Source organism: Antechinus flavipes, chromosome 4, assembly GCF_016432865.1.
Source record: "Antechinus flavipes isolate AdamAnt ecotype Samford, QLD, Australia chromosome 4, AdamAnt_v2, whole genome shotgun sequence".
NCBI lineage: Eukaryota > Metazoa > Chordata > Mammalia > Dasyuromorphia > Dasyuridae > Antechinus > Antechinus flavipes.
This window is the reverse complement of record NC_067401.1, coordinates 287,902,303-287,927,471: the sequence shown is the minus strand read 5'-3', so window position 1 is coordinate 287,927,471 and position 25,169 is coordinate 287,902,303. Positions and strand designations below refer to the sequence as shown.

The 25,169-nt window shown below is 35.0% G+C and overlaps 1 protein-coding gene across 1 annotated transcript in view; it reads left to right on the top strand.

Moving 5' to 3' along the window:
- METTL24 (methyltransferase like 24) overlaps positions 1 to 11,952 on the top strand; it is a 181,588-nt gene extending 169,636 nt beyond the window's left edge. The window contains exon 5 of the mRNA XM_051997536.1: positions 9,073 to 11,952. Coding sequence (XP_051853496.1) covers positions 9,073 to 9,387 — 315 coding nt within the window. The 3' untranslated portion in view covers positions 9,388 to 11,952. The remainder of the gene's footprint in view (positions 1 to 9,072) is intronic.
- The last annotated feature ends 13,217 nt before the right edge of the window (positions 11,953 to 25,169 follow it).

The following is a 25,169-nucleotide window of genomic DNA, read 5'->3' as shown; positions in this document are numbered from 1 at the left end:
TCAGTCTTATGTATTATTTCCCTCCAGAACTCCACAATTCAGGAGTGCTAATCGAGGCTTTGTTCTTCCAAAGGAGGTTACAACTCTTGTCTCTATAACTTTGGAGTTACCTTTCTCCAGGCTTGGAATGTTCTTCCTTTTTATCTTTACCTGGTGTCTTTTAAGAATCAGCTGAAATGCCTCCTGCTGCAGGAAGTCTTACCTGGTTAATCTAGCTTCTGTTGTCATATCTTCTAAAATTACTTTATATCCACTCGATATCTGTCTTGTATTTATCTATTGACATGTTTGTTCGCTCCATCCTCTCCCACCTTTTTATTAAAATGGATGCTCCTTGATAGTAGGGACTGTTTTTGCATCCCTAGTGCTCAGCACAGTGTCTAGCCATTAGTTAACACTTAATACTCATTGAGCAATGATCCAAGACAATTCCAGTAGATTTGGGATAGAAAATGTCATCTACATCCAGAGAAAGAACTATGGAGACTGAATGCAGATTGAAGAAAAGATATTTCACTTTTTTTTGTTTGTTTTTTTCTTTCTTGTGGTTTTTCTATTTTGTTCTGAATTTTCTTTCACAACATGAGTAATTTGGAAATACATACATGATTGTACATTTATAACCTATATCATATTGCTTTCTGTCTTGGGCAGGGAAGAGGTAATGGAGGAGAAGGGAATTAAGGGAGGGAGGGAGAAAAAATTTGGAACTCAAAATATTACAAAAATGTATTTTGAAAACTATCTTTACATGTAATTGGAAAAATAAAATACTGTTGAGGAGAAAAAAAATGCTCATTTCCTGAATAGGAATGCACATTTGGAAGATGAGAGCTATCTATCATCTATTCAGCAACATCCATCTTGAGGATCGAGATATCATCTCTTCTGTTCTTTTGATTTCTGAGCAATTTTGTTGGAGAAACTTTTATCTAAATGTGCTGATTGGATGAATTTACCCCAGTAATATATGTGTCAAAGCACTGGTGGGAAAAGCCCATCTCTCTATGAAGTCTTCAAGCTGCCTGTGGGATAAAATGTTAATAGTGGTGGTAGCAGAGATTGGTTGGGTTACCTTTTCAAAATCTCTCAAGTCCTGCTATGGAGACTACTGTATATTCCACTTATGTTATAGGGTACAGCCTCGTTTTTAGATTCCTTGCAGTGAAGAAAATCTCTTTGTCTTCTCCAAAGGTTAATAGGTGTTATCCGAATTAAATTTATCTAATAGTCTGATTTACCCTCTAAACTATATCCCAGTGAGAAATTGTTTTTCTGTTTAATTGGAGGTGAAGGCTGAAATAACCAAACTTTTTCATTTGGGAAAGGGCTCAGCATTTTCTAAGATTTGAAAAATGCAAGCAGACTTCATAGGGGTCAGAGTCTCTGATGCTCAGGTTTCAGAGTTCTGATTGCTGATAAGTTGCATATTAAGGCCTTTTCAAAGGTGTGCAGCCTTTTTATTCAGAGGTGTTTAGTGCTTCATAATAATGCAATAATGTGGGATATATCAAGTGGTAATAATGAGAATCTTGGCTGTAAAATTGTTATGGTAATATGAATTTCTGAGGCTTGAGCCTCCAGCTAATAGGAAATACAGACAGAAAGAGAAAATTTCATGTTTTATTCACCATTTTGCTACCACTACTCCCAAAGCAGAAAGAAGCAGCTCAATGTGGTGCAATCCTAAGTCTGGCTGGATGAATTAATGTAGCTCAAATTAAATAGAAGTTTTATTGTGACAGGTGGAATGCAGAAGGGACAGTTTGCATTTTTCAAAATAATTTTATATTGATAATTGTCATCACATCACCTGCCACTTCCCATTGTATGATTCCTTCCCCTACCTCTAGAATTTATTTCTAAAAACATACTGATCATCATTGTTTATAATTAATTAACATTTGAAAAAATAAAATCCGACTCCCTTAGAAAGCATGTTTTAGTGTGCTATAGACTGATGATAATTATCTTCTAGTTGCTAATAAGTTCTGCTTTGTTGCATTTTATCATAAATATTCTAAAATAAATTTTGAAATAAAAAAGACAAGAATACCCATAAATTATATAAACAAAATAACCCAAAATTTGATTTTGCATTTTCTAGCTTAATCTTGATGTTATCCCTTTAATTTCCTAATAAATCATTCACATTCAGTATAAATATATGCAAAAATAAAATTAATATTCTGCTTTGTACCCAGATAGAGGAGTGATCGTTGAGTTTCTAGATCATGGTTTCCCAATCACTGTTGTGAACAGAAAACTCTGAGGGTCTTCTACCTGACTGATTCTTTTGTGAAAGCAAAGTAGGACATCTTTTATCTCAGTTCTTTCCTAATCTTTAACCTATTGAATGGGTATTGCCTCAAATTGAGACCTGGAAAAACCTTACCTTAAAAAGATCAAGGTCTCTCACTGCATTTGAGGCCATCACCAGTCGTTTTTGACCCATTTCTTACCACTGGACTCTACATGACTCTGGAGGAGAGAATGGGGCCGAAGACTTTTGCTATATCTCACTTAAATCCAATTCACTCACTAGTCAAGACATCACCCTCTTTTTTAAAATAGCTTTTTATTTTCAAAATACATGCATAAGTAATTCTCAACATTCACCTTTGCAAAATCTTGTGTTCCAAATTTTTCTCACTCCCTTTTCTCCACTCCCTCCCCATGACAGCCAGTAATCCAATATATGTTAATCATGTGTAATTCTTCTATACATATTTCCACAATTATCATGCTGCACAAGAAAAATCAGATCAAAAAGGAAAAAAAAAATGAGAGAGAAAAAAGCAAGGAAAGAACAACAAAAGGTAAAAATACCATGATGTGATCCACATTCAGTCCCCACAGTCCTCTCTCTGGGTGCAGATGGCTCTCTATCACAAGTCTACTGGAATTGTCCTGAATCACCTCATTGTTGAAAAGAGCCACGTCCATCAGAATTGACTATCACATAATCTTGTAATTGCTGTATACAATGTTCTCTTGATTCTGTTCACTTCACTTAGCATTAATTCATGTAAGACTCTCCAGATCTTTCCTAAATCATCCTGCTGATCATTTCTTACAGAGCAATAATATTCCATAATATTCATATACTATAACTTATTCAGCCATTCTCCAATTGATGAGCATCCACTCAGTTTCCAGTTCCTTGCCACTACAAACAGGGCTGCCACAAACATTCTTGCACATGTGGGTCCTTTTCCTTTTTTTATTATCTCTTCGGGATACAGACCCATTAGAGACACTGCTGGATCAAAGGGAATGCACAGTTTGATAGACCTTTGGGTACAGTTCCAAATTGGTCTCCAGAATGGCTGAATCTGTTCACAACTCCACCGACAATGTAGTTGTGTCCCAGTTTTCCCACAGCCCCTCCAACAATAATCATTATCTTTTCCTTTCATTTTAGCCAATTTGAGAGATGTGTAGTGTACCTCAGAGAAAGACAACACCCTCTTGATGTCACTAGTCTTCACGAATGGGCAATAATGATCTGTGGACAAGGCCTTTATGCCCATGCTGCAGATTTTCACAACAAAGGTCATTTTTAAAGCATTTTATATTATTAAAATGAAACACCCTAATAAATGGTTCATCCCTTTCCCCCTTGCATCTTGTACTTCCCACAGCTTCCCATTTCTTTTTCCCCCCTTTTCTCCTCGTCCTTAGAAACCACTAAAAGCTTGGGTATGGCCCTAAGCCTGATAAGAACTGAACCGTAGGAGGCAGGCAACTGTGAGATATTTTGCCAGCCTGGGAAGCCTAGGGAACACTGTTCTGAATTATCATGTGGGCAACATAACAGACTTCAGTAATTCTGAGCTCTTTTTCAAGCAGCAGAAAAAAAAATCTTGTGAGGTTTTAGCTAAAGTGATTCTCTGGGCAACCTAATTAACCTAGACCTAGAAGCATTCTGCATAAGTTAATAATAGATTACACAATCTATATAATGCCAGTGCCAATGAGCTGGCAAAAGGAATTGGTAATTATTACCATATGCACATTAACAAAGAGGTCTACTTTGCTCACTCCTCTGGTGGAGAAAGGCAGACTTTTTCTTCTCTCTTCTTTCTCTTTTTCTTTGAAACTCCTAAAGTGATCCAGATGGTTTAGGGATACTCAGTTCTGATAATTTGGTTTCTCTTGTGTTTTTCTTATTCTTCCTTCCTCTTTCCTTCTTCCTCTTTCTTCCTCCTCTCTTTTCCTTCTTTCTTCCTTCTTTCCTCGTCCTTCTTCTGTTTTTAAAAATTCTGAACTTAACATTAAATCAAAAGACATTTTCATATCCATAGTATAATAGAAAAGGATTGTAAAGATATTTCTTGTTTTATGTAAATTCACCTTATAAACTAAACTTTACAAAAATTCTGAAAGAAATCCTTATTTTAAAAAAAGTCACCTAAGTTAACTTTACATTTCTGTGCTCTCTTTCATTGCTGTTTACTCTCCTCAGCAATCCTTGGAGTCCTAACTGCCCCCCCCCCCCAAACAAGAAAACCCTTAAAAAAACAAAAAAATCTTCCAAATGAAAGCAAAGAGAAGCTTGGATTGGATGCTTGACTTGTGACTTCCAGGATGGAAAGAAGAGACGTTTACCTCAGCTTTCCTGCTCTCCTCTGAGTCAGGCCCTGATATATCTATTCTGGCTCCTGTGTGGGTCACTTCTTCTCTCCTATTTGGGTCCATATCTGTCCCCCAAGTGTCTACTCCCGTGTTCCTTCTCCTACTCTCAACTCTCTGACTCCCTTCTCCCATTTGAATTTGACCTCTGTGCCTGACTCCATCCTCCACTAGCACCTAGCCCTATCCCACAAATTTGAATTAAATAAAAATTGTTTTAAGTATGTGTGTGTGTGAAATACAGTGGGGAAAGAGGGAGAAGGGAAAGCCCACTTATACAAAGCGAAAACTATCTGTGTACAAAACTGTGGATCTCAATTGTGTACAGTCTGATTTTCTTTTTAAATATACAATAAGTATTTTAACTTTCAAGTTTTCTTTTTTTGGTGATTTTTTTTCCCTGATGATTTTTAAGCCTCATTGTTCCTCTAAAGTAAAAAAAAAAAAAAAAAAAACACCTCCTTTTCTTAGGTCACTAAGCAGAAATTTCTCTCAGACCTACTCCTTGAATAGTCTGTTTTATCTTTCCAGTCTTAAACTTCTTAAATCTTCCTCATTTTCTGGGCACTCTCCAAATGTTTTCAGCTCCTCCTATGTGACACTTCATCTTCTGTATGCATTAGTTTTCCCTCATGTTTAATCCCTTCACTTCCCTGACTTCCTTAAAGACTTAGATCAAATCTAATTTACTCCAGGTTTCCCACCATCATGTTCCCTCTTAGTTCTTTCTACTTTGTCTATATGTTTTTACTAGTTTTTTTTTGCCTATATTTGCATCTCCAACATTTAACACAATTCCTAGCATATAGTAGTGCTCAATAAATGCCCGTGTACTTCATAGTAGATAGAACATTGACCTTGAATCAGGAAGTCCAGAGCTCCAAACTGGCTTCTGACTCAAGGCAGTTTTGTTAAACTCAGTTTCCTGAATTGGAAAATGGGAATAATACTAGCACTTATCTCACACAGTTGTGACAATCAAACAAGTTAAGATTTCACTAAATCATTGGAACAGAAACGAGTGCAAAGGATAATGTTGTAAAAAAAAAAATTACCCTGGCATGGATTCTGTCAATATAAAGCAATTATTAAATAAAAATTAAAAAAAAATAAAATAAAATAAAAAGATTTCACTAAATGTTTATTCCTTTCTCTTTCACACTTGATGATGTCTTCTTTTCTCTGTCACTCTCTCTCTCTCTCACTCTTTCTCTCCCTCCCTCCCTCCCTCTTTCTGTGCTCCATTACCATGGCCTTTGAGAGATCAAAATCCCACACCAAGAGGGGGGGGCATCAGAACAAGCTTTTAGGAGAAGGTGGAAATATTCCTCATTTGATTTATAGTAGCACAAAGCCAGATGGTGGGTTCACTGTATAGATGTACCCAGGGCTTTGCCCAAAGTTTGTGAGGCATTTACTGGGAGCTTTTTTCTTCCAATTGCTTCAAATATTATCTCTCAGGAGAGGAAGAAAATGGTAATGATGACAACTCTAAACAGAGATAGAGGTAGCAGAAACTGCATAATTTGAAAGAGGAACTTCCTAAACATCTGTTCTTTTTACCACCCTGTTGGGTTTGCTTCTACTGTGCTTTCTGCCCACTATCCTCCTCCTTTCTCTCCCCCTCAGTTTTCTTATAATTTCCATTTGAATGCTCCCACTTCCAGCCTTCATAGCAATAAGAATACTCACTGTTCCTTTTTCTTTATCCTCTACAGCCATGTAATTTTTACTACTTCACATTACATTCTATATCATATTTGGTTATTATAGTACCTTCTTCTACCAGAAAATAACCTCCTTGAGAGCTGGCATCCTAATTTGTCTGTCATTTCCTTCTCCAGTTCAAGCAGAAAGCAAAAAGGGTAATATGGCTTGTTCAGAGTCACACAGCTTGTCTGAGGCTGGACTGCAACTCAGGAAAATTATGAGTCTGATTTCAGGTCCAGCACTCTTTCCACTGTCACCTGTCTGTGTACCATAAATACTGAAATCCAATAAAATTCTTAAAACTGAAAATTTTTAAAACTTGAATCTTTCACAGTATCAGATGGAGATATGATAGCATCATACTATATAATGAATCCTGTATTAGTTAACACCATACTCCCTAGAGACATTCAGGCAGGCAGTTTATCTAACACCTTTATTCTCTCATGAAAGCTTGGACTTAGAAATTAAAAGATTTGCATTATTCTTTGGGATATAATCTCAGCACAAAACTTGAATTTTAAAGGTTAAACAATAACTCTACAACAAGTAGAATTGAATTACTGGAGATGAATGAAATCAGTGAAGTACCAAGTAAGATACTAACCACTTCACAGACTTGGGTGCTTCTTTCTCACTTTTTTCCTCTACTGTGCATGGCTGTGAATGTTGGTGGTTGGCAATGTGAAAGTGAAAATGAGGTTACTAATAAAATCACTAGAATGCTTGCTGTTGCAAAAGTTGAACATGTGAATGTTGAGAATTCTGTCTCTAATCAAGAAGCGTATATTCTAATGGAGGAGATATAAATTAGTGTAGACTCTGAGACTACTATACCAGTCTTTCAAAATACTACCAGATCACAATCAAATCTATTGGTCTCCCACTGTTTATCTCCAGTCATACTAATCTCTATTTTACCACTGGACCCAGATGGCTCTTAAGGTAAAGGTAAGACTGGTGCTTTTACACAGCCCTCTCTCACTTAAATTGAATTCACTTGCACGTTATGATATCTTGTTATGGTCCTCTGAGAATAAAGGATAAATAACAACAATCAGGTTACATATCCAGAAGGTAGCTACTTCTTTTTCCTTGCAGCTTCTAGAGTTAACCTTCAAGAATTGGAGATTATGATACTCTTGCTCATAAGTTCGTATCTGGCATATTCCCCATAATATTATACAAAATAGACTATATCTCCCCAATATCAATTAACCAATTACTATGTTAGTTTTTATAACTGTATGTGTGCGTGTTATATGGAAAGAAAGAAAGAGAAGTTTTAAGAAGTATAAAAGTATCTCTCACAAATCAGAGCATTCTCTATCCACTCTTTACCTATATTCTTAGAACATAGAGGATGCCCCAAATGTCTTAATGTGGTTTTAAGCTATTAAAGTTTAAAACTGCATTGTCCACATGTGTTTATATGTAATTTGTATAGTAAAATGCTACATTTTGAAGTTCAAATAATCCAGTGAATTTGTGATGTCATTAATGAGGGGGTACTCTCTCAGTGTCGTACATCACAAACCATCTCTGTTTACCCATCTTGTGTGACTCTTGTTCACAATAAGGCAAATAACAATTGCCTTATTCTTAGTGCTTTTTGCCCACTTTTCAATCATCACTGAAGAAGCACAAGGGGGCTGGCTGCTCAAGGCTAAGGGTCATTTTATATTTTTCTTTGTTTCATGGGTTGCCATGGTCAAAGACTTAAAATCCAGGTGGTCAGTCTTTTGAAGATGATTCTAAATGGGGGTGGTCTTCTGAAAGCAGATGGAACAGTTTTTTTGTGAAGATAGTATTTAATTACTGCAACCCTTCCCAGTATGTAGCATCTGTCAGAACTTGCATTTCAGTGGTATGGTCTTCAAAGACTCAGGGTCATATTTACATCATGAAGGGGATCCAAGGAGTATTTGGTGGAGGAAAGTGTAGGTAGAAGTCAAAATATAAAATACAAATATCTAATGCCCAATGGTTCATTTAAAAGTGTGCTGTGTCTTTTTATGGTGGCAAAAACTGGGAAATTGAGGGAATGTCTATCAATTGGGGAATGGCTAAACAAGTTATAGCACATGAATGTAATGGAATATTATTATGCTATAAGAAATGATCAGCAGGTGGATTTCAGAAAAACCTGCAAAGATTTACATGAATTGATGCTGAGTGAAATAAGAAGAACCAGAACAGTCATAGCAATGTTGTGGGATAATCAACTATGATTGACTTAACTTTTCTCAACAGTACAATGATTCAAGACAACTCTAAAAAATTCATGATAGAAAATGTCATCCACATGCAGAGAATGAATTGTAAAGTCTGAGTGAAGATAAAAGCATGTATTTTCATTTTTTCCCTTCCTTACAGTTTTTCCCTTTTGTTTAGCTTCTTTTACAACATGACTTGGGTGGAAAAAATATATATACATACATATATATGTATATAAAACACAATTCCATATGTATAATCTTTATTAGATTGCTTCTTACGGATGAGTAAGGAAAGGAGGGAGAAAAATATGGAACTCAATATTACTATAAATAAATGTTGAAAATTGTCTTTACATGTAATTGGAAAAAAAAATAGTATTTACCAAAAAAGCCTGCTATGTACACATACTGAGAAGAAGTTAAAAACTTATGGCATCAAGGAATATTATTTTTAAGTTTGCTTATGCAGTTACATATCACTTTATTTTTTCTTTTTCCTTTGTTACAGATTGATGTCCTCAAGGCTGATCTGGAAAGTGCTGAATGGAAAATTTTGGAAAACTTGATCCTGGAAGGTGTTCTTGAACAGATTGGACAGTTGGTGTTTGAGATCCACCTCCACTGGCCTGGGTTTGAGATTGGTGGCAGTGACAGCTCTGTGGTACGCTTCTGGTACAGTCTCCTCAAAGAGTTAGAACTGCAGGATTTCAGGCTCTTTCACACTTACAAAGACCTATCCAAACCACAGCTATTCCTAAAGAAAGAACTTTTCAATGCAAGTAGCTGTTATATTCTCAGCTGGGTGAACATGAAATGGAAGTGAAATGTGAAGTGGGTTCATGAGCATAATTGAGTTGTTTATGGTAAGATTTGAAGCAAACATTTAGATAATTACTGAAATGTCTAGGACCTATGAGAGGCAGACACATTATACAGAGCAGAGGTATCAAATACAGCCACAATATTCACTAGTATAGCCTGAATCAGATTAAAATATGGGAAATATTTTACAAAATAAATAATAAAATAAAACATAGATAATAAGATATTTTAAAGCTGTCTATATGCAATCTCCAGAGATCCTTATGTATGGATTAGTGTCCCTCATTTGTATTTGAGCTTGACTTCTCTGATATATAGTGGATAAAAAGCTGGACTTGGGGTTGGGAAGATGAAGATTTAAATCTTGTTTCTGACCTGTGACCCTAATTAGGTAAGTTACCCTGAGACTCAGTTTTGGGATCAAGAATACCTACCTCATAGGGTTCAAATGTAAAGCACTTTGACTCTCTTAAAGTGCCATATAAATGTCATATTATGAAAACCATTATTGTATTAGTATGTAATAATGGAGGGTAAGGGGACACTGGAAGGAAGAAAACTTGATTCAGATTCTTCTCCTGCCATGTACTGGCCATGTAACCCAAGGCAGCTTATTTAACCTCTTAATGTCTAGGAAACTCCAAGAAAAATATAAATTGCAGAGAAAGTGATGACCTGTATTAGTAAAGAGAATTTTGTTATTTAGGAGTTCTCTATATCATTATCCCTATAATTCTTATTATGAGACTAGCCATATCAAATTGGGCTCATGGTTGACAAGCCTTTTGTGTTTGAATGAGAGGTTGGATGGGATGTTTCAGGGGGACTGGATTGACTTCAGAGGTCTGGGGTGTACCCTCCCCCAAACATTAACATCCTATTTTCTTTCAGTAATTCGTTATCCAAATCTATCACTCCAATGTGCCTAAATTCTTTTGAATCTTACTCTATTTTTAATCTTTATCTTCACAAGTTTGTGAAGCTGAAAATCCTTTTCTGGGTTTGAACTTTGACTTTCTCTGTTCCCCCTGTCTCTATCCTTCATGATATTATGGATTATATCACTCTCTTCTCAACTTCTGCTTTGACCTGTTGTGATATTTTTCTTCACTCCTAGGACAGAATCGTTTCAGGAAATAATTAATTTGAGGACTAAATGATCACCTGGATTTGCACAAGCATTTTATTCTATGCTTTAAGATGGGGAGAGTAACATGTTTAGGCTATTAAGAATTGTCAGCTCTGATATAGATTCCTTCTCATCCCTTTCTCATCATCATCCTAATCACTCAGATCAATACAGTTCTAATATAAGTATTGCCCAAAGTGCTTGAAATCCACAATCTTACTTTGAGCCATATAGCAAACCTATAAGGTAGATGTGATTATCCCTCCTTTTACCACTACAAAGACAAGTCAGAAAAGTTGTGACATGTTGTGGGTTTTACAGTAATAAATATCTGAGATAAAATTCAAAGCCAGGTGTTCTTGACCAATGCCAATGCTTTATCAGATATTCCCAACTGCCTATTCTGGATCCCCTTCCACTCCCATAAAACCAAACACAAAGCCTGGTCCAGCTGTCAGTCAATCAACAAGCATTTCCCAAATACCTACTTTGTGCTGGGAACTGTGCTAGCCACTATACACAAAGGAAAATGAAAGTCTCTGTCCTCAAGGAGCTTATATTCTGTCAGTAGAGAAAATATAAGTAGATTAAATAGATGAATATATACAAAATAATTATTGCGTCTTCCCTTAAAATCAAATGGAAGTTTCCTGTTCAGAGAGCTGCTACCTTCAAAATATGTTTCCTAAAACTCTACTTGGTGTTTTTTCTTTATCATTACCCAATCAACATCATTTTAATGAGATTTTATTTTCAGTAGTCACACCCTGCCCTGCTTTGTGGGGTGTTAACACAGAGTTTCATTAACATTCACAGTGTGGTTTCTTTTTTAGAGAAATTAGTTCTTTTAGATGTCAAGGGTGTTTTTTTGGTGATATAGGATAGGACTTTAAAGGAAAAAGGACTTGAGTTTAATGCCTACCTCTGATACTTATTACCATTGTGAGATCTAACCTCTCTGGGCCTTTCTCTCCTTATTGACAAAATGAAAGAGTTCATCTAGATTGGCTTTAGTAACTAGCATAGAGGGAGCATTTAATAAATGCTAATTGATAGAGCAACTAGTTGGTATAGTAGATAGAGAACCAGAAGGACCTGAGTTCAAATTTGCCTTTAGACACTTAACACTTCCTAGCTGTGTGACCCTGGGCAAGTCACTTAACCCCAATTGCCTGGGGGGGTGGGGGAAGCTAATTGACTGACTATATGAAGTCTGTCTCTTTCGATATCTATGGCATCATCTTTGTTTACAAGATTTTTAATTTGTTTGTCTTGCTAATTTTCAAATAACCAAATTTAAACCCACTGCAGGGGGGGAGGAGGGGAAGAGCAGTACGTATACATATGTGCCATACAGCGCATTATGGTTTTTAAAAAATTCTCTTGAAAAGTACCTATTCTGAAATGGATCATTTGCAAATAAATGTCTTTTGTGAATTTCTGGGTTTTTTTTTTGCTTATTTATATTGAATATCATAGCTAAATGTTACAGTAGATGGAGTGCCAAGCCTGTTCCTGAATTCAAATTTGCTGACATTTTCTATCTGTATGATTCTGGTCAAGTCACTTAATCCTTGTTTTGCCTCAGTTTCCTCATCCATAAAATGAGATGGAATGACAAACACTCCAGTATCTTTGGAGAAAACAAGTGGGGTCACAAGGAGTTAGATAAGACTGAAAAAGACTGAAGAACAAAATTACAGTGAAAAAAAAAAAGTATGTTATTTTTCAAAGTTAAATTATATATATACATAAATTAACACTATGGAGAGGGTAAAAGCTATATTCAAGGGTTGGCTGAAGAAAGGAAGATGGCAAGGAAACAGAAAATACAGTCAAAAAAGGTAGGAAAAGAACCCTAACTGCTTTGGGACCTCAACAACCTTTTTTTAATGAATAAATCAGAATGGTTTCCATTAGCATATCAATTGCTTTCATGTAAATGGATGTTTCTAAAAATGCTCAGTAGTCTTGGGAAACAGTTTCTTCTCAAAAGCAGCTTGCCCTGTTAATTTGAACTTTTTATGAAGAGATGGTCTATAAAGTTGAGGTTAAACCTCAAGTCAGTCTCCCCCCTTAAAGCTATATCACTCATTCCAAATGACTAGAACCTATGGAAGATTTCAGAATGTTGTTACAACAAATAGAGCACAATCTAATAAATATTAAATGCCTTCTGTGTGCCTATGATATTCAAAGTCACAGAAAAGCTCTAAATTCTATGATCCTAGACTACAAAGGGGTCTTGATTTATTGTTTTAGTGATTGTTTAGACTTAAGAAAAGAAATGGAGAAAATATTAATAATGCAAGTTAAACCTAAAAGTATTATACATATAGCACCTCCCTCCCCCAAGATCTGGTTGTTAAATGTGTCAGCATTCCCCAGAAATTTATTTGCAAGAGTGTCCTCCAGTACCTCGGCTGATGATTTTATATTTATGTAACTTCTCTTACTGTTCCAACAAACAACATGCAATACCATAAACATTTATTAAGCATCTGCTGTGTGAACCTGAAGATCTCTTCTTGCTCTAAATCCTATGGTAGAATAAAAACATTTTCAGTTCTATATTTTCAGGATGACATTCAGGACTAATCCACCAAAAAAGGGGCAGAAATTCACCAAAAAATCAGTTTATAACACTGTGTCAAGCTCTGAGGTAAGAAATAAAGCTTGTAACACAAGCAGCTTACAATTGAGAGTAGGGGGATAAGGCAAAATGCTGATAAAGGTGACATTATAATAACATTTTAAAAAGTATAAAATATGTTAGATTCAAATGCAAAGTTTCCTACTTAGGGAAAACTTGGTGGAGAGAGCAGTGTAGTTATGGCATAAAGAATGAGTAGGAATTCAGTGAGTAAAGAGAGGGAAGACTACAGAGATAAATAAATACAGGATAATTTGAAGAGGGAGAAAGCATAAACAACTTGAGCCAGGGAAAATCAGTAAAGATTTTAGCTGGGCCTAGAAGGAAAATAAAGATTTTAAGAGGTAGAAATGAAGATTACTTTGCAGATCTGGGGGATAGTTTGTACAAAAACTCAAGAGATGGGAGATAGAATGCCAATTTTAGGGAAGTAGGCCAATTTGGCAGAAATACAGAATGCATAAAAATGAGTAATGTAAAATAAGTCTGGAAAGGTAGATTAGAGCCAGATTGTTAAGGGCTTTAGACACTGGACTGAGAAAATAAATCTTTTAAAATCTTTTAAATTTTTTATTGGCAGTGTATGGAGATGGCCATTGTATTACTGGCCATGTCTAAAGCACTTCTCAGTCACTTGTAGTCTTGTTTCAGGGGTGAATGATTTTGCAAGACTAATGGTGACATAAAAATATAAAGGAGTTGAATGAGATTTTCTCATTCAAATAACAGATTGAGTTTGAGTGGCAGTTGAGGTGCTCTACACACACATTTGAAAGCTTCCATCTAGCCTGACTAGGATTTGAGGATTTAAATCACAAGACTAACATACCCCTTGAGGCTATGCTATTATATTTGAGACCCTCTTATGGGTCTGAGTTGGTAGGAACATCAAAGGCCATCTGGGCTAAGCCTTTTATTTTATAGATGGAAAAAAAAATATTCCTGAAAGGTTAAATGACTTACCGAAAATTGTACAGGTAGTAAGTGGAACATCAAAAGCTACATAGTAAGGGCAGTGCCACAGAATGCAGTAGATGGAAAAACAAAGGGTACTTCAACCATAAAAACAGCAGAGTTGGATAGAATACACTAATAGCACAGGACAGCCTTTGGTTTAATAGCATCACCTGACATCAAAGAAGCAGGAAGTGATTGATAACGGTAATTTTTAGCAAGTATATAATTCTGGAAGTGTGAATTGATGTGACTTAATATATATATTTCCTAGGAGTTCTGTGTCCCTCTCCACAGACCTTCCCTTTTCCACCAGTAGTATGGGAAAGTATGAGAATGTTTCCTGGTATGTATAGAAGGAAATTTTCCCTATCATTTATTTTGCTATTTGTTAAATTAAATGTTTCCTGCTTTGAACTATTGTCTTCTGATTGATCTGATAAAAGATGCATCTACTTTTGGGGGGGCGGGGTTGATATATGGTTTAAAAATAAAAGCTAACTCAAAATTGACCTTGAAGTAGATTGTTCTTATAAAGGATTTGTCTGTGAGGGGAAATAACAGTTGGTATGTTGACTTGGTCCAGTTGTCATGGATAAGACATTCAAGAATTATTTGACTTTTTTATATAAAAATTATTGAGAAGGAAATAATTGTCATTGCTGATAACTACATGTCAATCAATATTCTCAACCTGGAAAAAATATTACATAAGCAAAGTTTCTGTTCTAATTATTGTTTCTAGTAACTGAAAACTATGAAGTTTATATAAGCAAGAACTGTAATTTGAATTTCTCATGTATTGTTTTACACCATAAAGCCAGGGTCATTAAATATTTTCACACAGTAATACCTCTAATCAAGGTAGAATTCTTTAATTAAAATTGATTATTCTTGAATAAAAGTATGCTCAAAAGAATAATCAATGCTAATGCTCTTCCATGCTGTGATTGTTAACTAGTTTTTGTACTGAACTCTACACAAAGCTTATGGTGTTTGTTATTGTCTAAACTTTGAAACTGGCTCCTCATGTGAGTTTTTGGCAGACTAGCAAACCACTTGTAATCCTTTGTATTCTATTAAAGTAGATCCAAGACAATTTTTTTTTAAATTTTTACTACAATTTCCCTCCATATTTCTTCTGACTTTCTTTGGAGATTTTCAAAAGACAGATGTGATTAACAGGAAGATTTTGCTCAATCCTCCTCTCTCTTGCCATACTTATATTTTTTATTATGGACTAGTATGCTGATGCATAGATCCTTATAGCAGCAATTTGTAGGTAAATGGTTTTTATTCTAAACCAGGACTTCTTACACTTTTTCCAGTCACAACCCCTTTTTGCTGAGGAAATTTTTACATGACTGGGTATATAGATTTACAAAAATAAGTATATAAATCAAACATTTACTGATACTAAATCATAAGAAAATTTATTTTAAAATAATTCTTTGATGTAAGAAATAAAATATCTTACCAAGAACTCCACTGACTCACTGATGAATGCAGGAAAGATTTATTTTACAGTTTTTGCAAGAATGGGTGCCTAGGTGAGTAGATACACCTTTGAAACTCCAAAGGCAGAATTTTATTTCCTATCCTGAAGTACAAATCCTTCTCCTGATTCCTCATTAATTGGATGTTGCAGAAGTTACACAACATGAATCTCATTACATAGCCAGTCCCTGCTGCCAAGGAGCTTACATTCTAGAAGGAGGAAGCTAACTGAGGAGGGCTAAGGGCAAAGAACAAAAGATTCTTTCCAAATCTCAAGCCTTTACCCCTGATTGCAAAAGTCAGTCCCTGACCCTAAGGAGCTTCCATTCTTTTGGGGGAATATAACCTTTACTCTTGATTATTCTTTGATGTCCTTGTGGGTTTTAGTTTTCTAATTTAAGTTTCATCTCTCCAATTTGATTTTCATAACTGTGGAAACAAAAATGCCCACCCACTTCTCATATTTAATATTCATATAATTTTACCATTTTTTAAAAAGAAAGAAAATCTACATATTAATGAGATGGATATATTTGTCTAATTTTACATAAAGAATTAAATCTTGTCAAAATATTTTATATCTTTTACTATTTTCTAATTTTTTATGACTCCCACATTCAATTAAGTGCCCCATATGGGGTCACAACTCAAGAGTTTTAAGTTTTGTTCTAAACTACACCTCTAGGTAAGTCTTTTTACCTTCCCAAAATGAAATGCACTGGAGAAAATCATAAAATCATAGATTTAGAGTTGGAAAGAACCTTAAAAGCCATCTACTCCAATTCTCTCATTTGACAGGGATCATGGGCTCAGAAGATAAATAACATATTTAGCATTTTATTCAACTAATCAAATCTCATTTTAAGGCAGTTGAATTCTAGACGTGGATCATCTAGCTCAACTGGAGTTTCCGTAGTATACAGTGAACCATTCTCCTTGTCCCCCCTCGCACCTCACTCTAATTCATCTATCCTCTTCATTATGGTAATTTCATCTCCCTTTTAACAAACTCCCAATTCTATCTATACCCTATCTTTCTCTGAACAGATAACCTAGCTTCTGATTTTCTGAGAACATCTTCAATTTGTCAACTTCCTCAACGTCCTTAATTCTATCCTTTCCAAATGTCTTTCCTCCAGTTTCAGAGAGAGGGGATTTAAAAAAAAAAAATAAATTTTTATTTAATATTTTATTTTTCTGAGTTACATCTTGATTTATTTATTTAATATTTTTTCCTCAGTTACATTCAAAACAATTTTTTTACATTTGTTTTTTTTCTAATTTTTGAGTTTAGGTTCTCTTTCTTATCCCCACCCACAATTAAGAAACTAAATGTGAAGTTATGCAAAACATTTCCATAAAAGTCAAGTTGTTTAAAAAAAAAAAAAACAACATGGATTTCCCACCCAATTGGAAAATAAAAACCCTCAAGAAAAATTAAGTTTAAAAAAGGGAAAGAACATATATTCATACACAATCAGTTTCTTCTCTGGATATGGACAGGATTTTTCATCAGAGTCCGTCAGAGTAGTCATGGTTGATGGGAATACTACAAATAGCAAAGTCATTTACAGCAAATAACAGAACATTGCTATTATTTTGTATGCAGGACATTTCACTTTGCTTAAATTTATGGAAGATTTTCCAGTTTTCTTTTCTTTCTGAAAGATCCTGCTTAACATTTCCCATAGAATAATAATATTCCAAAACAAACTCATACCACAGTTAGTTGAGCCATTCCTCAATTGAGGCAACTCTTCAATTTCCCTTTTTTTTCCCCTGAGAAAAAAGCTGCTATGAATATTTTTGTACATATAGGTCGTTTTCTTTTTTAAAATTTCTTTTGGTATTCATGTTTAATGATGGTATTATTATGTCAAAGGAGATGCACAAATTTATACCCCTTTGGGCACAGATAATATCTTTTCGTCATTTTGGGGCATGGCTCTTATTTTTTATAAATTTTGATTGTTCCCTCTGTGCTTAAGAAATGAGACCTTATCATAGAAAGTTGTTTTGAAATTATTTTTACAATTACCATTGCTAATTGTATTCCTATCCCCATTTATTCTCTCTCTCCTTTCATCCTGTTCCTCCTCAAAAGCGTTTTGGTACTGGCCACTCTTCCCCCCCCCCCCCATGCCCTCTCTTATCACCCACTCCCCCTTCCCATATCCCATTCTCCTCCAATTTTCCTGCAGGGTAAGATAGATTTCTTTTGTTTTTTATAATAGCTTTTTATTTTTCAAAATACATGCAAAGATCATTTTCAACATTTACTCTTGCAAAGCCTTGTGTTCCATATTTTCTCCCTCCCTCCTCATCTCCTTCCTCCCCTAGACAGCAAGCAATCTAATATAGGCTAAACATATGCAATTATTATAAACATTTCCACATTTATCATGCTGCACAAGAAAAAATCAGGCAAAAAAGGGAAAAAAAATGAGAGAAAAAAGTAAGCAAACAATAACAACAACAAAGGTGAAAATTCTATGTTGTGATCCACACTCAGTCCCCATAGTCTGCTCTCTGGATGCAGATGGCTCTCTCCGTCATAGGGCTATTGGATTGATCTGAATATCTCACTGCTAAAAAGAGCCAAGTCCATCACAACTGATCTTCATATAACCTTGTAGTTGCTGTGTGCAATGTTCTCTTGGTTCTACTTATTTTTCTTAGTATTAATTCATGTAAGTCTCTACAGGCCTCTCTGAAATCATCCTGTTGATCATTTCTTACAGAACAATAATATTCCATAACATTCATATACCACAATTTATTCAGCCATTCTCCAACTGATGGGCATTCATTCAATTTCCCATTCCTTGCCACTGTGAAAAGGACTGCTACAAACATTTTTGCACAGGTAGGTTCTTTCCCCTTTTTTATTATCTCTTTGGGATGCAGATCCAGTAAAGCCACTGCTGGATGAAAAGATACACACAATTTTGATAGGCCTTTGGGCATAGTTCCAAATTGCTCTCCAGAATGGTTAGATCAGTTCACAATTCCACCAACAATGTATTAGTGTCCCAGTTTTCCCACATCTCCTCCAACATTTACCATTATCATTTCCATTTACCATTATCATTTCCTGTCATCATAGCCAATTTAAGAGGTGTGAATGGTCTTAATTTGCATTTTTTCTAATTAATAGGTAAGAGAGATTTCTAAATCCATATTGAGTATATGTTATTTCCTACTTGAGCCAATTCTGATGTGAGGTTCACTCGCTGTCCCTTTCTTCTTCACCACTGTAAAAGCTTTCTCTTTTATGGCAGCTAATTTGCACCATTCCACTTTTCCCTTTCCCTTTCTCCCAGGACATTCTTCTCTCATTCCTTAATTTCATCATTTTATCAAAAAGATATTATGCCTTTATAGTCAACTCACACTTGTGTCCTCTCTATATATACTCCTTCTGTCATAATAATGAGAAAATTATAAATTTTCCCATGTAGGAATGTAACAGATAAACCTTATTAAGTCCCTTATGTTACCACCTTCCTGATTACCTCCTTATGCTTCTCCAAAGTCAAAATCAAATTTTCCATTCAGCTCTGGTCTTTTCATGATAAATGCTTGAAAAATCCTCTGTTTCATTGAATGGCCATCTTTTCCAGAATTTGGCTATAATATTCCTGGGAATTTTTATTTTGGGATTTTTCTCAGGAGATGATTGGTAGATTCTTTCAATTTCTATTTTATCCTCTGTCTAGAATATGAGGAGTTTTCCTTGACAGTTTCTTGAAAGATGATGTCCAGGCTCTTTTTTTGATCATGACTTTCAGATAGACCAATAATTTTTAAATTTTCTTTCCTGGTGTTTTTCCATTGAGGTATTTTACATTCTCCCCTGCCCCCATTTTTCTTTTTTTTTCCTTCATTTTTTTTTTTTTTTTGGTTTTGCTTTATGGTATCTTGATTTCTCCTTAAGTCATTAGCTTCCATTTGCTCAATTCTAATTTTTAAGGAATTATTTTCCTCAGTGAGCTTTTGCACCTCCTTTCCCAATTGACCAATTTTGCTTTTTAAGGCATTCTTCTCATTAGCTTTTTGTATATCCTTTTGCACCACTCTCATTTTTTCCCTAATTTTTTCTCTATCTGTCTGAAAGGGACCTTCATGAAAAAGATATCTTCTTTATCCATGCTCTTGAAATTTTATCCCCTCTCTTACTTATCCTTTCCATCCTCCATCAAGTATAGCCAAGATGGCAGAGTAAAGGCAGAGACTTGTCTGATCTATCCCTCAAACCCCTCCAAATATCTTTAAATAATGACTCTAAACAAATTTTAGAATATCATAACTCACAAAAATATGGAGTCAAACAATTTTCCAGCTGAAGACAACTGGGAAGGTCAGCAGGAAAGGTCTGCCACTAGGGTGAGAGAGCAGCACAGCCTCAGCCCAAACAAACCAGAAGCAGGCTTTGGAGCTTGTGAATCAGTGGCAGTGTGGGCAGTTTCTGGACCTCTCAGCCCACAGATACCAAAGACAATTTGGAAGGTTGACAGGAAAGGTTTATCTCAGGAGGGCCCAGGGAATTCAGGAAACCAGGAGTGGGTCCCTTGTGAGGTACTGAATCTGCAGTAGCAGCAGCAGCAGCAACAGCCTAACTTCTGAAGCTTTCAGATTTCAGACAATAAAGGGGTTGAACAGTTGGTCAGAAGGAAGTCTCTTTACTAGCACTGAGGAAGGACTCTGTTATTTTGCCCATTTTCAGATCTGAGACATAGTCCTGGCTCACAGTCAGGGTGTGGAAGAGCAGCCAAAACTTATAGTCAAAGTGAATCAGGGATCCTACTTACAGTTCCAAAATAGAAAACAGTACATATGGTCACTCACAGGCCAGATCATAGGCCAGGGAACTAGTAAACATATTTCTCCTTGGATCATACAACCTTAGAAGAATAGAAAACTTATAGATCCTAGAAGGATACCTGAAAACAGCTGCATAAAGCTCTTGAAGCTTGTGATATTGTACCCTCTGTCCTAGAAATGGACCTCTACTTTAGCAAAGAGTTAAAAGTCAAGTAATAATAAGCTGAGAAGATGAGCAAACAACAAAAAAAGATTCTGACCATAGAAAATTCCTATGGTACCAAGAAAGATCAAAACACACACTCAGAAGAAAAACGAAGTCAAAGTCCCTACAATTAAAGCCTCCAAGAACAATAAGAAATGATCTCAGACTATAGAAGAGCTCAAAAGGGATTCTGAAAATCAAGTAAGAGAGTGGTTCAAAGGAAGTACAAAAATGAGAATGCCTTAAAAAGCAAAATTGGTCCATGGAACAGAAAGTGCCAAAGCTCACTGAAGAAAATAATTGCTTAAAAATTATATTTGAGCAAATGAAAACTAATGACTTTATGAGAAATCAAGAAACAAGCACAATCAAAAGAATGAAAAAATAGAAAACAATGTGAAATATCTCTCTGAAAAAGCAACTGATCTGAACAATAGATCCAGGAGAGAGAGTTTAAAAATTATTGGTCTACTTGAAAGTCATGATCAAAAAAAAAAATGAGCTAGACAGAATCTTTCAAAAAATTATTAAGGAAAACTGTGCTTATATACTATAACCAGAGAGTAATATAGAAATTGAAAGAATCCATCCTTTTTCAATTATCACAGTTATCACAAATGACTCCCACATTTCTAGCCTTCATTCTATTGTCTTAGCTCCAGTTCCTTTCTAAATGCTTGCAGCAGATCTTTATTTGGATGTCCTGATGACACTTTATACTTTGTATATCCGAATTTCAATAATCTTAGCAAATCCTGCTGCTTCCATGATTTATTTCTCATGATGGCAGCACCATTCTCCCAAATACCTAAGGTGGTAAGATCCTAGTCTTTTGACCCTTCCTTTCTGCTTAAATTCTATGACCAGGTAAATCCTCTTGACACTTACTCCAACATATATCATGTGCCTGGTTCCCTCCTTTATACTCTCATTGCAAATATACTAGTTAAGATCCTTATTATTAATAATCTACTTGGTTTTTATTTCAAATTTGTCTTTCATTGTTAGAATCTAGCAATCCATTACTTATAGTGCTGCCTCCATAATTTGTTATTTTACTATGCTCATGATTTCATTTTTATAAGGAACTGAAAGGCTGGCACCTGTTGTTCAACTTTAGAGTTGTCTAAGGCACTATGAAGCTAAAAAACTTGCAGAGGGTCACACTGTCACTCAAAGGATCTGAGCTGAGGTCTTCCTGACTCTAAGGAGAGCTCTCCATCTACTATGCCATTCAGATTACGTATTATCTTTTAAATATTATCACATCACTTCTTAAAAAAACCCTTTAGTGTCTTCCCAAAGCCAATCTAGATTTCCAGGCTTTCTACAATCTGACCACAATCTACTTTTCCAGCATCATCCAGGTAGTTTTCCTTCATATACTCTAATAATCTAATTGCCTCATATACATGGGCCAACCAAACTGGTCTGCCTGCCATTCTTCACATATAAAACTCCATCTTCCATTTCCATTTCTTTGTACTGGTTATCTTCTACATCCTAGAATCCCTATTTCCTTCAATATTTAGTCCAAATTCTGTCTTCTCTATGATGCTTTTTAAAACTGCTCTTTTCTCTTTACTTCTCTCTCTAGCTTATAAGGGTCCTCCCCAAATTACTTTGAATTGATCTTGTATATATTCTGTATATACTCAATTATGTATTCTACTCCCCCAAAATCAGTGGTAGCATTTGGTAGCAAGTTTTTCATGTCTGTATTCCCCAAACTCAGCATAGCAGATAGCATATAATAGGTGCTTAATACTTTTTTATTGATCTTTAAATGTCCTCCCATCCCCTACTCATTAAATTGGAAGTCCCATTTAATATTTATCAAATTGAATTGCCTGTCTCTTACAGGCGTGGTCTTAAGTGATTACACAATTCCTTTTGGATATACCTTGGGCACAGTGAACCAGGATTCTCGGTTAAAACTTTTCACCTGTCTTTGAAAGGGATACTCAAATATTAACCTATTGGAATTGGTTAGGTATTTTATAAATTTGAAAACAGTTATAAGAAAGGGTCCATGGATTTCACTAAACCGTGAAAACTATTATCAGCAAAAGTATCAGACAAAATCTTTTAACTGTCCTAGTATGTTTTATAACAAAAATATTTCATGATTAAAGTTGAATATATTTTTTAAAAAATCAAAGTTTTCCAATCATCAAAAATTCACTTTACCTTCCTCCTCCCCCAAGAATGAAAGAAAAACTAAACCTCAGAAATTAAATTTCTCCAATGTCTATGCCTTGTAAATTCTGTTTCCACTCTCCATTCTGAGTCATTCACCTTTAAATTAGTAGGTGGGTACCATATTTCACTATTAGTCATCTAGAATCATTATTGATCATTATGCTAATTCAATTTCCTAATATTTTCAAAATTCTTTTTTTTTTTTTTTTTAACTGAGACAATTGGGATTAAGTGACTTTCTCAGGGTCACACAGGTAGAAAGTGTTAAGTATCTGAGGTCAAATTTGAACTCAGGTCCTCCTGACTTCAGGGTCGGTGCTCTATCCACTGTGTCACCTAGCTGCCCCAAAGTTGTTTGTCTTTACCATGTTTGTTGCCATTGTATAAATTAGTCTTCTGCTTCTGCTCACTTGACCTTGCATCAGTTGATCTTCCAAGGTTTCCCTGAAACCACTGCGTTCCTCATTTTTTACAACACAGTAGATAAATTTTTTAATATCACATTTATCTATCATAATCTACTTTGCTATTCCTCAATTTATGGTACCTCTGTAGATTCCCATTCTTTGACACTTCAAAAAGAGCTTTTTTTATACTTTAGTTTTTCCTTAAGAATAACAATTCCTCCCTTAATTTCCCCTCCTACTTTTTCTATTTTCCTGTTGAATGAAATATATTTCTATACCTAACTCCCTGTATGATTATGCATTATTCCTTCTTCTAGTCAAATTAGAATGAGGTTCGAGTGTTAGCCATTTCTTCTTTTTCATAAATATCTACTTGCATTCTCTGATTTGGTAAGATCATTTGCCCTGATTCCCCACCCTGACCCCAACAACATATTTTTCTTGCCCTTTCTTTTCACTGTTCTCTTAAGTAATCAAGACGTTAGAATCCCTTATTACAAATGACAAGATTTAAAAGGGACACATATATCATCTTCCCATGTTTAAATATATGCAGTTTGTTCTTGTTTATAAAACAAGAATCATTTTTTAGTATTATCGTTCATTCATGATTATCTTTTTATGTTTCTCAACTCTTGTATTTAAACTTCTTTGAACTTCAAATTCTTACATAGCTCTGATCTTTTCATTAGGAATGCTTTTGTCCCTCTACATTAGATATGATTATGCTGTTTTGTTGGGTAAATTATTCTTAGCTGTTAGTCTATATTCTTCTGGAATATAGTACTTCCAGCCCTTTACGCCTTTACAATGGTAGTTGCTAAATCAAGCCCTCTATTTCAGTGGTGTCAAATTCCAATAGAGAAGGGGGACACTCAAACATACATTTTCTATCTTCAATGCATTTTGGAGGGGGTAGTATTTATTTTCTTTTTCTTTTTTTTATTTCCTTTTTCTTAACTTTTAATTTTTTTTTTTTTACAATTCCTTGTAAAGCAAAAAAAAACAATTATCATTCATTTGTAAAAACAAAATTCCAAATTCTCTCCCTCCCCTCCTGTTCTTGAAAAGGCAAGCAATTTGATATAGATTATACATATGTATTCAAGCAAAACATTTTCATCTTCATCATATTGCAAAAGAAAATACATACCCTAAACTCTCAATAATAAGGTTTAAAAAATATGCTTCAATCTGTATTCAGACTCTATCAATTTTTTCTCTGGAGACATATAGCATTTTTAAAAATCATAAATCTTTTGGAATTGTTTTGGATCATTGTTTTGAACACAATAGCTGAGTCATTCACAATTGAACATCATAAAATACTGCTGTTACTGTGTACAGTGTTCTCCTGGTTCTGCTCTCTCTACATCAATTCACATAAATCTATCCAGGTTTTTCTGAAACTATTCTGCTTATCATTGCTTAGGGCACAGTATTCCATTACAATCAGATGCTACAATTTATTCAGTCATTTCCCCAGATGATGAATGGCCAGTTTTTGGCCACCACAAAAAGAGCTGCTATGAATATTTTTATACTTATAAGTCCTTTTCCTTTTATCTTTTTGGTCAGACAGATCTAATAGTGGTATTTTTTTGGTCAAAGGGTATGCACAGTTTTATAGCTCTTTGGACATAGTTCAAAATTGCTTCCTCAAATGGTTAGATCAGTTCACAATTCCATCAACAATACATTAATGTTTTCTCTTTCTGCAATATTAATCAATCCAATGGATGTGAGGTGGTACCTCAGAGTTGTTTTAATTTGCATTTATTTAATCATTAATGTTTTAGAGTATTTTCCCCCCATGACTATATATAGGTAGCTTTGATTTCTTCATCAAAAATCTGCCTGTTTATATGTTCTTTGACTATTTATCAGCTGGGGAATGACTTGTATTCTTATA